Genomic DNA, 16,559 nt, shown 5'->3' on the forward strand with positions numbered 1-16,559 from the left:
AAAAATGACCAGCACAGTGGACGACGCATCACAAAACGAACAGAAAATGAGGTCGCAAAAGTCCGCGCTTTGGTGACTGCAGATCGCCAAAAGATCCTTAGGATGATTGCGGATGAGTTAAAAATGGGCAAGGACACGCTGCGCAAGATTTTGAGGGAGAATTTGGGAAAGAGAAAGATTTGCTCGCGGTTTGTGCCGGATTTTTTGACTGACAATCAGAAGCAATGCAGAATGGAAGCTTTTGGGGACTTAGTCGACGCAACTGACCGGGGTCCGTTGCTTCTGCAATCGATCGTGACAGGCGACGAATCCTGGTGTTACCAGGACAATCCCGAAACAAAAAGACAGAGTGCCGAATGGGGATCACCATTTTCTCCAAGACAGGAAAAATTCCGTTTCCAGAGGTCGAAAGTGAAAGTCCTGTTGTTATTATTATTCACTCCGTTGTATTAGCCCCAGTCCTGGAATTTAACAGACACACCTTGTATTTATGAAATCCACATGCTGAGTAGAAAAACTGAATTGTACATTTTGTTATCTCTCACACAAGAATTACGATTGTAATTTCGCTTCTAGTTTATTGTTAGATGGGGAAGGAGATATTTTGAAAAGAAAAGGCGCATTCTATAAATGTTTGACAACATGTCATTTAGCACAAAATTTCAAAACAAAAATAACTTTTTCTGGAAATAATACACATAACTCTTTGTGGAAATAAACACGCAACTATTATGTGTAATGAAGAAAATCCTTCTGTCAAAGCTTCCGCAATTAAAAAGGGAAGGATCAGATCTTAAAATGCTGTCAATCCATGCGAGCTATTCAGAAGTAGATCTGCAAACTTTAATTTTGTGCATATATAGAAAGAAGAAAGAAAAATGTTTCCGATCAATAACAGATACAGGAAATGAAAACTATCATCGAAGATTATTAGAGATACAATGCAATATATTTGCTAGCTACAAAAAAGGGAACTATTCTAAAGTTAAAGCAGTTTTAAAACCATGGCCAAAGAAAAAGTTAGAAAGAAGTAAAAAAATCTTAAGAGCAGACAATGGAGGAGAATACACAGACAAAGAGATTGAGGAATATCTAAAAGAAGATGAAATCGAACATCCGACCACGATAGCATGTTTACAATAGAATGGTCTAGCATAAGGAAAAAATCGATGTATATTGGAAAGAGGAAGACGCCTGCTTCTCGATTCCAGACTCAAAATGCCGCGAACGGGCTGGCTGCACGGGTGTTTTCGTGGTTTTCCCCATGTGTAACGTGTATACGAGCCACTTTCCCTTAGAAAGTCCTCCACGAAGGCATCCCTCCCCTTAGGCAGATAACCCTAGTGTGCTTTGCCATAATTAAGTACACCACACACCACCAGACTCAAATGAAAATTTTGGGACGAACGTGTAATGACAGCTGCATATCTACAAGCAGACTATACTATTAAGATCAATCGAAAAAAATAATATTATATAGGTCTAGTATGCGCTCTGGAATGACAAAATACCGAATTTAAGCTGTATGAGTATATTGAGCAACATAGCCTATTGCCTGGTCCTAAAGAACAGAAGACTACAAATGGACGAAAAGGCCGAAAATGGGTTCTAGTTGTACGTAGACCGTTATGCAGGATATAAAAACTATTTGCAGCATACAGTCAGGATCGTCATTAAAAGAAGTCACGTTCGATTAAAATAAAAGGGAAGAAATACCTCGTCAAATAAACGATTGGAATGAAGAAATACAATGGATATTTAAGAAAGGTAAATAAAAAAAAAATCACGTTCTATGTCAAGAGAAAGAGGAAATTCAGTCCAAACGGAAGAAGATCCAAAATTAACGAGAAGATCTGAAAAGACAACGAAAGGAATACCGCCAAATAATTCTTATTCAAAGTAAATAAAGAAGAAGTCGAATTTTTTAAAAATTGGAAGAACTGCAAACTCTTCCAACAAACGAAAACGAACTGTGGTTGAAATCTACAAAAGATGAAGTGAAAGAGAAATAAAGCAGGAACTATTTGATCTTCCAGAAGGAAAGAAAGCAAAGCAATGGCATTAATCAAACAAAATACAATGTTTCAAGAAATGTCATCCGATGCAAACAGAGGCGTAGCTAGGGTTTTCAACGCGCGCGGACAACTGAAGACTTTCCCCCTCTTTCTGTGTGCCAAGAATGGAAAAGGTTTCATTCTAAAATTTCGTAACATCAGTGTGCCGTCCCCTGAATGCTCCACACGGGGACAGATTTCCCCTCTTGCCTCACCCTAGCTACGCCACTGGAAGTAAAGCTCGTCTGATAGCTAAAGAATATTGCCAAAAATTTTGGCGTAATTGTACTACATCTGCACTAGTCGTAAAATACAATACAATAAGGCAGAGCTTAAATTGCCCCCGAGCTCACCGGAGCTTGGCTCCGGTACTTCTCAGTTTTTGAGGTAAATCGTAATGCTAACCGGAGCGCACTGGAGCCCTAAATAAAAGAGATCCGGCTCTTCTTTTATGTAAGTGAAACACTGTTTCAGTAGACAAATTTTATTTTAATAAAAAGTATGTCTTAAAAATCTATTCTTTTCTGAATGCATGCCTATCTTTGTCTGGGAAAAAAAACTTGGCGGAGGTTGAGGCTTTTAAGGTTAGAAAATATCCCATCCACGCGTCAAAGGCTTATTCTCCAGGTAGTGCAATGAATTGAAAGTGAGTGAAATTTTTCGTTCCCGAAAGTGTTAAATGAGATTATCTTGGTAGTGCACATGCAACGCTAATAACATCCCACTGCAGAGCTCTTATATACTTTTGAATTACGTAACCAAATACAAAAATTGTCACTTGTGCAGATCTGTTCTTATGTTGTTATCGGATCCGATTCGGTGGGAATTTTTCCCTCATTCGCATTTTGCGAGACATCTAGAATTATATAGGCAAGGCATCTCCATCAGATAGCGTTGAACTCTTTTCTGTTTATTTTCGAAGCTGCAGGTCTCCGTTAAAGTTTCTTTTCATACTTTCATACTATGTGTAACGTGTATACGAGCCAGTTTCCCTTAGAAAGTCCTCCACGAAGGCATCCCTCCCCTTAGGCAGATAGCCCTAGTGTGCTTTGCCGTAATCTCAATAAACCAAAACCAAAAACCATGCTTTCATACTATTTGTAGCATTATCTTCATTTGTGGCTTACCTTTTTCCCCTGGTATGCTGGAAAAATTAAGGTCTTTGTTTCTCTCATCCTTCGAAACTGTACATTATCTCTTCATTCAGGGCCTATATTTTGTTAATGCTTGCTGATCTATAGCTTAATTCTTCTTGTGAATCTTTCCAGCCGCAGCCCAAAATAAGACGATGTTCGAGATTTTATTTTATTATTTAATTATTAATCACTAATTAAATTTTTATTTGTTTTTAAATTTTTATTGAATTTTAATTGTTTAATATTTAAATTCTAATTACTTTATTATTCTAAGTATTTAATATTTTAATCACTAATTATTGTATTATTTTAACTATGTAATATTTTAATTACTAATTATTTTATTATTTTAATTAGTAATTATTTTATTACTATAATATTTATTTATAATTTATTTTTTCCTTCCTTTCTTGGTGGCCTTCCACATACGGCTGCAGCACTTCTAATCTTAGAAATTAAGCCCTGAAGTAAGGGCAGTTTTGACAATATCAGCTAAGAACAATATGCATGAAAACTATTTCGAAGTTAAAACAGCATTTCTATACGAAAACTAAGTAATATACGTGCATCAACCAGACAGTTAAATTTTTCCAGGGAAAGGAAACAAAGTTTGTAAAGAAAAGTATTTAGGAATTGAAGCAAGGAGCCAGACTTTGAAATTCCAAAATAGCTGAAATTCTTTGCAATGGCGACGGTTGTATCCTAAAAAAAGCTGATCCACGCCCCTTTCATTAAACAAAGGAAATATAAGAACTTACATAACTGTATATGTTGATGACACTGGGATGATGAGGATAGGTTACACTGATTTGGCGACTAGATATAAGGATTGGTAACTGACTGGTTTGCGCTTTATTTAGGTTGTGTGTTACTGCATATAGAACTATAATGAAATTTATTATAAATACATGAGAAGCTCTATTATTAATACAATAACGACAATTAAAAAAATGCATAGGCAAGAAAAGAATTGTCCTCATCATGCGAGAATCTTGCGAGCGGCAAGAATCTCTCAAGTCAAGAGTTCAAGAGCATTCTGGGTTCTTTTCTTGTCTAAAACAGTTTTCAGACTGAACTAGTCACGCTGTTTTAATTTTTCGGTTGTATTTTACGTCCTTTGATTCGTTATAATTGAAACGATACCAGAGGAGAAACAGGATCATTGTCTGTCACCCTCCTTGAAATCGAGAGGCTTTGATGACAGACATAGTGTGGATTGATAAAAATCCCTGACACTGACTGTGAAGTTATGATTCTTCAAATGTCAAGCGGAGTCGTAACTGAACGAATTATGCTTCTTTAGTGTCAGATTTTTTTGTCTCACTCCTCGTAACAACTCGAACACTGTGACCTGTGGGAAACCCATACATGAATTTCTTACATTTGCGTGGTCCGCCGCAACACGCTAGTCGTGAGTGATAAGCATGAATTAATCCAAGAAGTTGAACGAATATCCGAAAAAGTTTGACATTCAGAATTTGAGAGAAATATCTATATATTTAGGAACGGAAACCCAAAAGGATGAACACTTTAAACTCCACCAAGCTAATAAGATCAAGAGTATAATCAGGAAATTTGACGGCTGATAGCAAAAGAAACTAATTTAAGAGCATGTGTACGAATTCAATCATACCCATGAGAACGAGTTCAATGAAAAATAAAATAAACAAGAGAACAGTTTTCCTGATAACCAGAAGCAAGAGTGTTTATTTAGCAAGAGTGTTAAGACTTGATATAGAAAATTCTGTTGGAATACTTGGCAGAAAAGTGAAAAATCCATGGGTATTGGATTGGCATTGTGGTATTAAAATTTTTCGCTATTTAACAGCGACTATCAGTTGCAAATTACATGTAACAATTAAACGATGAACCTGTCATCAAAGCATGTTTTGACGCTGAGAGGGTCGGAGACAGTTGTGACGGAAACTCTACATGGGATGCATATTTCAAATCGGATACAGTATAGTATCATGAGCAAGAACAAAACTAGGTTGGTTTGTAGAGTCATTAGGAGGTAAAAAATACCTTATATACTCCCCTTTTAAAGGCGATTGAGGATTAGAATACCCAGTTGACAAATCCTGGTGGTGAAGAATCATCGTTCACCAGCTTTTAGTTCGGTCGTCACTTTAAAATCATTAGGTTATTTTGAAGCAGGAGATGTGAAAAAATGCAAAACCTTCGCCGGGACTCGAACCTGGACCTCTCAAATACGTACCAAGTGTGCTACCGTTACACCACGAAGACATGCTAGAAGAAGGGAGAATATATCTTATAACTTTATCTTCTACAGAAGCTGAATATTTGCTATAACTATTCACAAAAACCATGGTGGATGAGGCAACTCAAAGATTTAAATTTCATTCAAAAGTGGCTAGCATTATATCTGAAGACATTCACTGTATAAATCTTTCTAGAATGATGAAAGGGAGCAGTTACACTATACGCATTGATGTAAAATTCACTATCTCTGTGATTTACAAAACCAAGAAATCATCAAATTACAACGCTGCAGCAGCAAAGTGATATGTGTAAGCATGTTCACGAAATGTTTGCCTAGACCTCAAGTAAAACATTTATTGATTTTTTAATTTGAAAATATTTTATTGAATAGAATTGGAAGTATTCTGTTTGGCACAGCTCTTCTAGTAAAAGACTGTTGAACTGCTCGTCCAAACGAACAGCGAGAAAGTGTGCAACATTCATCCCCTTTGATGAAATATAGACCTTAGCTTTCAGATACCCTAAAGAACAACAATCAGAAAAACCTTTCTGTTTAACAATGAGTCGATCCGTGGATTTGAAGGAGTAAATTATGTAAATTTACTGCTAATTTCGCCTTTTGTTTTTCCGTACTGCTATAAAATAAAGTGCATCATTATCTAATAGCCCCTCAGGGGCTCGCCTTCTGTGAGTACGGGTGTGGCAATCCCGAGGTACCCTAGCCCTTCAAGGGATCACTTTCTTGGTGAGACGGGAGTCACGATCCTGGAGCCTTTAGTGACCTTTCCTCCCTTCCTTTTCATCTCTACTATTTTCATTTCTTCTGCCCTTGTGGTTTTCCTTTTCGAGGTTCAGGCTCAAAGTGAGATTCTGTCACATTCCTTGGTTTAGAGTTTCTCACGGAGAGAAAAACCACCTACGCGTTTGCCGTGCGTTGTGACCCGTAAGGCTGGAAAGGAGGGTCATGGTAGTTGAGAGGCGAAGTACTGTCCCCAACACACTGCTTTGGCCTCTGCTTCAGATTGAAACAGGAGGCACTTGCTTGTCCCTCCTGGTGTCAATCGGCTGGTCATGTGTCCTTAAGGACAGTGGCTTGGAGATAAGCTTTCGGAAGTTCCTGCTTTCGGGAGAGCTGACTGTGGGGTCTTCAGATTGCGTATAGACCCAGTTAACCCTGGCGCAGTTTTCTGCATCCCCTTGTTGGACTCCGTGGTGGGTGGGGCGGCCGGGTCTAAATTATTTCTCTCTTCAATATGGCTAATTCAAAAATATATATGATTAAAGAATATAATTATAAGTGTGCTGTTGTTTTTAAACCTTTTTCTCTATCTAGCGTATATACAATAAATCCTGTGTTTGGCGCATATGGCCTTAAGAGCTTTGCGCCATAAATCTATTACCACCACCACCACATTATCTAATAGTATTTGGATGCGTTGTCTTAAGATAAGACATTAAGACATTGAATAATTGTCGCGGTGTAATCTCGGAAGTCGACCTTCTCTGTGTTTCTGAAGAAGAGATCGCCTCCCAGCTGTCTGACCAAAATGTCTGTGGTGTTAAGCGGATCAAGAGGCGTAAGGAAGGTCAGTTGATCGATACAAAACACGTGATCCTGACCTTCAATTCGCCTGATATCCCTAAGAATACTAAGGCCGGATTTCTAAATTGTTCTTTAAAGGCCCGTCCACACGAGGACGCTCCCGACGTAGTTGACGTAACTTTTTTGACGCCGGCGTAAATTCGCAGGACGCAGAAGACGTAAAACTGAGTACGCTCCTGTTCAGCATTTTCGCCCGCGACGCGCGCGTATAGCCAATAGCCGACCGAGTTCTTATCACGTGTCATAATCAGAAAACCTTCTTGCTTACCCGTTTCAATATGGCGTCAGAGCCACACAGAGATGAGTTTTTGCTTAGAAATATAACTGTATACAACAATAAAATAATCAGCATTGTTCACGCCATTTTCAGATTTCTCAAACCGTACATATTAGTATACATTTAAAATTCTCATTAAAGGGGAAAACTGTATACTTATAAAGCAATGTTCCGACCAGTATATCCATATGCTTCACCTATTTATAACACCGTAAGTAATAGGAACCTAAATAAATTACAGTTTCTACGAAATCAAAGTTTCTGCCTTACAAAATTCTCCTTAATTATTATAAATATTGGCTATATCATGTGTAATAAAAAGCTCTATAAATATCCCAATATTAAATACACCAAAAACTAACTTCAGCAATATAATAACTTCTAAAATAAAGCAGTTGACTGTGAAAGAGTATTCAATAAAATACAATTACGAAATTTTGGAGGAAAGTTACAACTTGTGTCATACAGCAATCATTTATTGAAGTTTAATTAAATTACCTTTGCAGCAACTTCTACTTGTTACATTATTTTTCACAAACTCTGCTATCGCAGATAGCTGAGTGGTTAGCGCGCTGCTTTGGTAGCGGAGAAATGGAAAGGTGGCAAGTTCGAACTCACCCGTAGACGGTATAATTCAGTTAGCTTTTCTCGTTTTGAAACGTGTTTCTTATATTTAATCATAAATCATTGTATTCTTATTTTACCTATTATTATTGTTTTCATTTCTTATTTTATTCATTATTATTATTGTTTTTAATTTAGTTTAAAAATGTGCAATGCAAATAGAAATCCTTATGTAAAAATATATCTGCATCTCTTTATCATATATCATCTATAAATTCTCTCTTTATTTTTACTTTATTGCATATTTTATCATGCACATAATTTCTCATAAACTGTCCAAAGTTTGAACCTCATTCTAAATTCAAAAATAAATAAAAAGAAAAACAAAAGACCAAGGGAGAGCGAGTTAAAAAAATATGAAGTTGGTTTTATTATATGGTGGATGGTGTATATAAAGAGAATTAAGTAATTTAATTCTCTTTATATACTGTATTCCAAACCAATTTTATAAATCCTAATTTTCATACGATATAGAATCTGCAAGTCTGTCAAACTGGTCGATACTCATCCTGAAGGAATTAAAAAACAAGTAATATACCCCCTCCCAAAAAAAAAAAAAATTAAGTCAATTCCTACTTAGGTCCACAAAGAAAAGTTTAAAAATGCAAACATAAATAAATAAATAAAAATACAAACATAATTTTTTTTAATTAAAAATTAAAAAAATTTTAATGTGTGAAAAAGCTGTATTAACATCAAGTGTCATTCACTGCAAGTTTAAAAAATTGTATTTGAACTTGAATGGATGAATAAAAAGCATTTTATGTACTGAAAATTTGAACAAGATATAGGGAGAGTGTGAGCTAATAGTAGGAATTTAATAATTCCAGATATTCCTTTCGCAAACAAGGCAGTAAAAAAAAAAAAAAAAAAAAAAAATCTCTTTGAACAGGTCGCTCTAAATAAATCTTTCGGACCCATTCTTGCCATTTTTTGCGGTTTTGCCTCTGCTTAATAATTGCACATAATAGTAAAGTTTCAGCTATAAAAAAAATCATCTGATTCGGACAACTTGCCGCAAACATACAGAAGAACAGCGAAGTAATAAGATACAGCTCTGTTGACGCTATATTACAGCGTCACGTGATTTTTGCGCAAAATAATTCTATTGGTTAAACGCACTCTTCGCAAGCGTACTCGTTTGGACGCTTTTACGCTGGTAACGTAAAAGCGCGTTCGTCAGCTACGTTTCGAGCGTACTCGTGTGGACGGGCCTTAAGACGTTATAGTCCAAACCCTATGCGATTACCTTCAGAAATGTAAAGGGTTTATCTGATCACATCGGGGTTTATCTGAGCTAACGGAGTCAGTTTCATGTGTCGACTAGCTCCGCTATGCCTGCAGTTCAGATTTTTCAATTTGCTGCCTATGGGGAAAAACTGGTTTAGGGTATGGTCGGCTACGTCAATTGTCTCCGTTAGCTCAGATAACCCCCAGTGTGAACGGCCTTTTAGAGTTAAAACTACTCTATAATTAGTTGCGTTAGAACTATAACTAGTAACTAAACATGAAAACTTCTGAACTAATTGTAAACGCAACCTGGTTTGGCATTCTGCCAAAACACTTAGGTTCCTTCCCGTGTAGTAGCGATAAACACTAGGGTGCCTGCGGGCAGTGCACTACCCATTCTAGAACTAATTTTAACTTTCCTAATGAATTCATGTACTAACTTAAAAAGAATTAATACTTTTTCCGTAATGAATTAAAAGGGATGGATTTATAAATGAGAATTAGTAAATATTTTCGGATAAAGAATAGTATTGGAGATAAGCGAAATTCACCAGAAAGCCGCGCGAGCGAGGCAAGTTACACAGAACTGGTACTGGTAATAGAGCTATAATATTAATAAAAATTCACAATATAGATAACATAGAATATAACTTAATTACAATGACTATTTTTCACAAACAATTCTCTTACTGAGGATACACATGGGTCGCTTGTTATTCTTACCATGATTGTAGTCATAATTGTAAATACTGATGGCAGGATTCAAGATACTGCGTTATTTAATATGAAAATTCTTAGCAAGGTAACAAAAATAAGTTCTTATTTGACAAATTTTTAATTCCTCGTGGATTTTACTATTTCGCACACATCACGGGGCATTCGTGATACGCCGTAAGGTACAATTATGTGCAGTTTGCATGTTTCTCCTGCTGGTTGTACATGAATAAGCCCAGACCGGGCAAGCATAACACAGCAGGGGACGCAAGTTGGATTTATAAATGAGTAATTTATAAGCAATGGATAGAACGCTGCCCCGGCAATTAAGGGGAACAGTTGAACTTTATGTGCACAAAACTTTTGGATAACAGATGTAATGAGTAGGGTTCATGTAAGCGTTTTAGTGAGGATCATACCAAGATAAGGACTTGCCTAGCCCAGGGCAGAGTTGATCCATAAAATGGCAGGTTGTCAGTGATGTTTTTTCCCTTTGTGAATAATATATTAATATAATAATAATATAATAATGGTATCAACATTGACTTGAATTTTTAACGTTGTCAGCCAGGTCTCTAATACCTGGATGTGAGATTGTAACCGTTGTATTACTTGGCTAATAGATGGGCTTCGCCGCCCAACCGGTATAGTGGTTAGCGTTGCTGACTACCGTGCCGAAGGATCCGGGTTCGAATCCCGGAGAAAGCATGGATGTTTGTATATGTTTAATAAAAATTTATAAAAACGTTTGTTGTTAATTTCAATATTAACCCTCACGAATGGGAGGAAACGGCGTTCGCCAAAGTCCTCATCATCTTTCTTTTTGTCTAAAAGGCAAGATTGATACTGATACAGATGGGCTTCGTGTAAGGATCGCTGTGCCATCAGCGTACATTGCTAGTGTAGTGTCGGGTGTGCTGGGAATGTCGTTCACATAAATGTTAAAAAGGGCGGCTCCTAAAAGGGATCCTTGTGGGACGCCAGCTGAGATAGCTCGACATGTGGAATGTGTGTTAATGAGGCGGATGACAATACGTCTACCTGAAAGATAGGATTTAATTATATGCGCAATGTAATCTGGAAATTGCAGATTGTTGCTGTAGTTTGCTCCTAAATCCAAACTGTTGTGGGATGATGATGATCTTATTTACCTTCAAATGATCCTGGATTCTTCTCTTCATATTTTTAACAATATGTAAATAGATATCTATAAATGCGCAAAATTAAATAAAGTTTAATCAAACAGTTAATTACAAATGAACAGCATCTGTTATCTCAGATTACTTAAAAGTAATTTTCTGCCTCCTTTTAAATGTGCGCTTTTTGAACGCAGTGAAAAAAATGACAACGTAAAAAAATTCTTCCTTTTATGTTCTATCCATTCATGTTCAATAAATCAGGCCGAGTAGAGTATGCGTGTTTTATTACTTAAAAAATCATAATGATCAAATTTTTTTCTCCCACCTCACCTCAAGAAATTCAACAAGTCATCAAAAATCTGAATATAAAAAAAGCACGCGGCTATGATGGAATTTCAAATAAAGCTATCAAAGAACTTCCACGCAAATGCAAAATTCTCATTGTGAATGTCATCAATGTATGTATAAGAAAATCCTACTTTCCACAGCAATGGAAGCACGCAATTATTATCACCTTCCGCAAACCCAACAAAGATCCTAAAAAATCCTACCAATTATCGCCCGATAAGCTAAACCATGTCTGGGCAAGATCTTTGAAAAAGTTATCCAGGTACAACTCAACGATTATATTTCGAAAAATAATGTCATCCAAAAACAACCAGTTCAGCTTCAGACGCGGACATTCAACCAAAGAATATCTAGCTTCTTTCTCGCTATAGCTTCTTTGATTCAACTACTACGCAACTAGAGGTCAAAACTTCTCGGTTGATGCTTCAAGAACTACTAACGATATCTCGTGCGCAGTTGCGTCTAGTTCATGGTCGTGGCCTCCGCGGTTTAAACGAAGCAAAGGAGGGGTCCGCAAGAACAGCACGAGGAAAAAGCAACAACTTCATATAATAGTATATATATCGTTGGGGGAAAAAAGTTTCTTATCTCACTTACTTTCCTACTTAATAATGTAAACAAGAAAGACACACAAGCGCCAATACTGTTATTTTATTTCAACTACAAAACATTATGACAGCATTAATTAAGTGGTACTCCCGAATTCTTTCAATTCACCCATGGAAAACCCAGCTCTGTACGACAGGTGCCAGCTTTTTTTTATTTAGCTGTACATTTCACATGAATACCTTGTCGCAGATTTTTATTGTTCATATTTTTGTCGATATTACTTTCATCTTTGTTAAATGTGTTTTGCTGTAGCCCTGTAAATCTGAATAGTCGGAAATGTACTAGTACTGTAAAAAGTTGGTATAGTTTCGTACGATGTAGAGTTTGTTTTTTCCTTTAGAGATAGAGATATATTTCATTTAGAGATAGAGATTTTTTTGTTTCAGTAGATGAGTAAAAGAAATGTTAGTTACTAGTTTTAAATGTTTTGTCTTCAGAGTAGCTGTATGTCATTAAACAAGGGATAACAGATTTGCGTTTGATAATAATTTAGCAGCATCTGTTAGCAAAGAATTCTGATTTTTTTTTCTTCACTTTCCTTTCGTTACTCTCAACTTCATGCTTCTCAACAATCAGAGTATGCATTCTTTTCGTTATTCCCAACCTTATGCATCTCAACAGTGAGAGTATGGATTTAGATTAAATTATCTTCTAAATGCAGTAGAGCCTTATTAATCTAGCCAAAAATTTGGATTTTAGCGGTTCAGGTTAAATAATTTATAATGCAAAAAAATATATTGCAAATTTCATAATCAAGACTGCTTCCGACATGTTTATTGTATGCTTATGTAAACAGAAAGTCAACACTCCTCCATTTTCATCATAATTAACTATTGCTGACACACTGTGTACAATTTCCACGTAATTTAAAATTTGATAACCCATGTCACCCTCATCCTTGGCCAGGAAGGGTCCACTAGCAGCTGAGCGGTAAAGTCTCCAAACACTGATAATTTCATCCAGCATTTGAATTCCAGTGAATTGGCTGACTGCATGGGCGTTTTCATGGTTTTCCCCTTGTATAATGTGTGTGCGAGGCAGTTTTCCATCGTAAGTCCGCCTTGAAGGCTTCTTCCTTAGGCAGATAGCTCTCAAGTACTTTGCCATAATTAATTAAACCAAGGCCAAGGTTGAAATTTAAGCATCATCTATGATGCACTCGTAACCAGGGACCAATTTTTGTTATTAAATTAACAATAATTGATATTTTGGAAGGTGTATGGGTTAATGCGATGTGGATTAGCAAAGTCTTGCTGTATTGTATGCATTACACAATCAATCATATTCAGTTTTTTAGATATTATACTTTCTTAAAAAGTGAAAACAAAAATGTTACACAATGCATATTTAATTTTGTGAGCATTATTTTAATTTAGGTATACTTTCTCATTTTGATGTATAGAGTTGCTTACTTTTCAGAATTTATCTTAGAGAAAATTAATATACGAGTATTATTTTAAAGTTTATTACAAATTACTTAGGAAATATGTATACAAATATCTCTGTCAATTTTATGCCATTTTGTTTTTATAATTTTACAAAAGACCTGCATTACTATGTGTTTCTACTTACCAAAAGAAATCCAAAAATGATTTTTCTTGGTTACGAAAACAAAAGTCATAAAGCAAACATAGAATTCATTCAATGCTAATTTTATTTCTAGAAAAATTGTCCAGAATTGCCTTTTTAAGTTAAAGATAATTAAAATTTCAGTATGTCTTGCTTTAGTAGTCTTGACAAATGTAACAACAGATCCTTAAACTGTATGTGGTTACCTATATTTTAGGAGCATAAATTTGTCACCTGAGTCAGACATGGGTGTGAACACTAAGAAGTTAATATTGAAAGATCACCTTCAGAACATATTTGTAGAAGGTTTAGAATGTCTGTAAACAACTGTGTAATTTAAAACAAAAAGTGTGAGGCTAAACTTTCAAGCATTCCGCTCAGCTGGCCTTGATAAATACTATTATCTCTGTGCATCAAGATTAAATTTACTATATTTATGTATTAGATGCTACTAATGAAATTAGTACAACATAAGCTGAGTGAGAGTCTGTTTGGTATAATTATCAGTGCCCACTGATTTGGTCATTCCATCTATATGATTCCTAGCAAATTCCAGAATTCAGGGATGAGACTCATTCAGGAATGAGTAATGTAGAAAATCATCAATTAATTATGTCCCTATTGTTATTTCAATGGAGTTCTATCAAAATTGATATCATTGTAATTCTATTGTTATAATGTACTTTTCTGTGGGCCACTGCACACATTCTTTTGAATTATTAGACTATTGTTAAGATTAAACAGATGTATTTAAGATGAAGACCTTCTGTTTCTCTTTGTGTTTAAAGTGCAGCTAGGTGTGCAGGGTAGGTTCAGAGTGTAGCAACATAATGATGCATATGTAGTGGAAATCAGAGAAGAGGAGAAAATCACTTGGTTAATCTTCGGATTATGGTAACTTGGCGACTTTTTGGTGAAAATTTGAAGACCAACCCTGCTACAGCATTCTGCTAGTTTTGTTTTCACGAAATAAAGGCATGTTTTTTTTTTTAATTCAACATTTTTTCCAATAATCTGCTAGCTGAGTTATGCTTATACTAGAACTTTTATGGAACAAAAATTCTTAATCATGACGAAGATTATGTGCGAAATTGGGAGAAAATGCAGAATCGCAAACTGCTTGTCGCGTTTTTAAGAATTGCACATACACTGTATTCATGTACACGTCGACCTAGTTTCACTTAAAAAAACCTAATCACTTTCTTCTATCTCTATACCATTCTTGACAGTGAACACTTTCATAATAACTGCAATTCAAATACTATTATCTCGGGTATCTGTAGCATTGTTGGTGCAATCCCAGTGCAGTCAGAAAAGAGACCGTTGAGCCTAATGGCAGGATAAATAAATTTAAGAACTGGTTCACTTCTTAAATGTGATAAAATTAGGTATTGAGTTGCTGTAAATTATGTAAATAAGTGTTATAATTCAATTTTAATAAATGGTTTTCTGAGCTAAAATTATTTTGGGAAGTAGTTCTGCTAAAAATCGCTGAATCCTACCACTCGTTATGCCATTTTGACGACTCCTGTTTAGTCTAACAACAAGTAAATCAATTGTAAGAAATATGCAGCAGCATAGAACACAGTATAAAATAAGAATTGATCAAACATCATTATTGAATGAAGTACAGTAAAGTAACAGTAGACAATAAAGGATCACTATAGTAATGAAATGGAATCACGAAGGAGTTATAAAAACTACAGCCCAGCCTGAAAATGTTCAAAAATAAATAAACAAATAAATAATAAAAACCACAGAACTGCTTTTTATATGTCTTTTCCAGCTTTTTTATTTAATTGCATTTTCAGCATATTAAAAAAAAAATATCTGAAGTCTTTCGTATTTTAAATTACGTCCAAACGGGTGTTTTTTTAACATTCTGTGTGTTACCTTTATTTATTAAATATCATGTTCTTTGCACTTGAACCATAAAATTCAGTTCAAGAGCAATATTTCAAAATAATTTTAAAATGAGCATATCTTTAGAATTTCCGGTACACAGTCTTACGCGCTGGAGATAAAAATGTTTTTTCTATACAACGTTGCCATTGCTAGCTTTGAAATCCTTGAGTTTGTTATTCAAAAATTTGTTAAAAGTTTTACAAAATATGAAATTGATAATAAAGGAAATTTCAAATTTTCTCTTCCAAATGTGCATATTTGTGGGAAGATTATGTTATTCAAAATATAATACAGAGTGATAATATTTGGTGGCAACAATTTGAAAAGTGAAACAACACTTTTAGTGAATTGATGCAAAAATGAAATTAATAGTCCTACTGGGCAAATTGCCCCTTTGGACTTATCATCAGTAACTTCAGTGGATACAATAAATCAAACCACTTGGCCTTTTTAGAAGTAGTAGTTATAGACTTCACATTTGCCTCAGGAAAACTGATTGTCACAAAGTAGATAGGTTTCATCTGTCTACTCTGTAACAATTTGGAACTGATCTGTTACTGTTTCAGTATTGTAATACACACAAACATCGTAACTGAATGATTTGAGAAGATGGGAATAATGAACTGAGGTACCTGGTTCAAAATCCAGTATCAACCCATTTCAGCATCCTTGGAATTAATTGGTGTGTTGGGTGGGTGCTAGATCAGATGTCCTAGAATCAATATAAAATTTGTTTTGCATCATATGCTGCTGGGAAAATGGCACAAAAGACCTACATATATATAACAAAAGTTTATGGAAAATCTTTCTAAAAGGGTAAGGGCGAGTCGTAAACCTGTTTTGTATTGATACGATTTGAATTTTAGAATAGCATACAGTATCTGTTAATAATTAAGTAAACAATACTACTTTTATTGTGTATTAGTTCAAATTCTTTTGTTATTAAAACAAGTTTTTTTTATGTGTATGTTAGGAGAAGAGCGAAATTGCTGCTATGTATATTTTATTAGAAGTATGCAGGGTGAACTGAATAAGTGCACAAAGCTTTAGGGGGTGATAGAAGGCAGCTCTACGAGCAGTATTCGTCATAGAATGTATGGTCAGAACGCAAGTGGTGAGAAGTTTCTA

The 16,559-nt window shown here is 35.4% G+C and overlaps 1 protein-coding gene across 8 annotated transcripts in view; it reads left to right on the forward strand.

Moving 5' to 3' along the window:
• Window positions 1–11,364: 11,364 nt before the first annotated feature.
• LOC118193757 (mitochondrial inner membrane protein Mpv17-like) overlaps window positions 11,365–16,559 on the forward strand; it is a 37,010-nt gene continuing 31,815 nt past the window's right edge. For 2 of the 8 annotated variants that reach the window (XR_004758987.2, XM_035364890.2), the window contains exon 1: window positions 11,623–12,093. Coding sequence is in view for 4 of the 8 variants with exons in the window: in XM_035364890.2 (XP_035220781.1) it covers window positions 12,021–12,093 (73 nt within the window). In the remaining 4 variants the exon portion in view is untranslated. The other 6 variants (XM_035364892.2, XM_085808066.1, XM_035364893.2 and 3 more) reach the window with 6 other exon arrangements.

Source organism: Stegodyphus dumicola, chromosome X1 (genome assembly GCF_044657685.1).
Source record: "Stegodyphus dumicola isolate Sdum_Otavi_A_Nest chromosome X1, ASM4465768v1".
Taxonomy (NCBI): Eukaryota; Metazoa; Arthropoda; class Arachnida; order Araneae; family Eresidae; genus Stegodyphus; species Stegodyphus dumicola.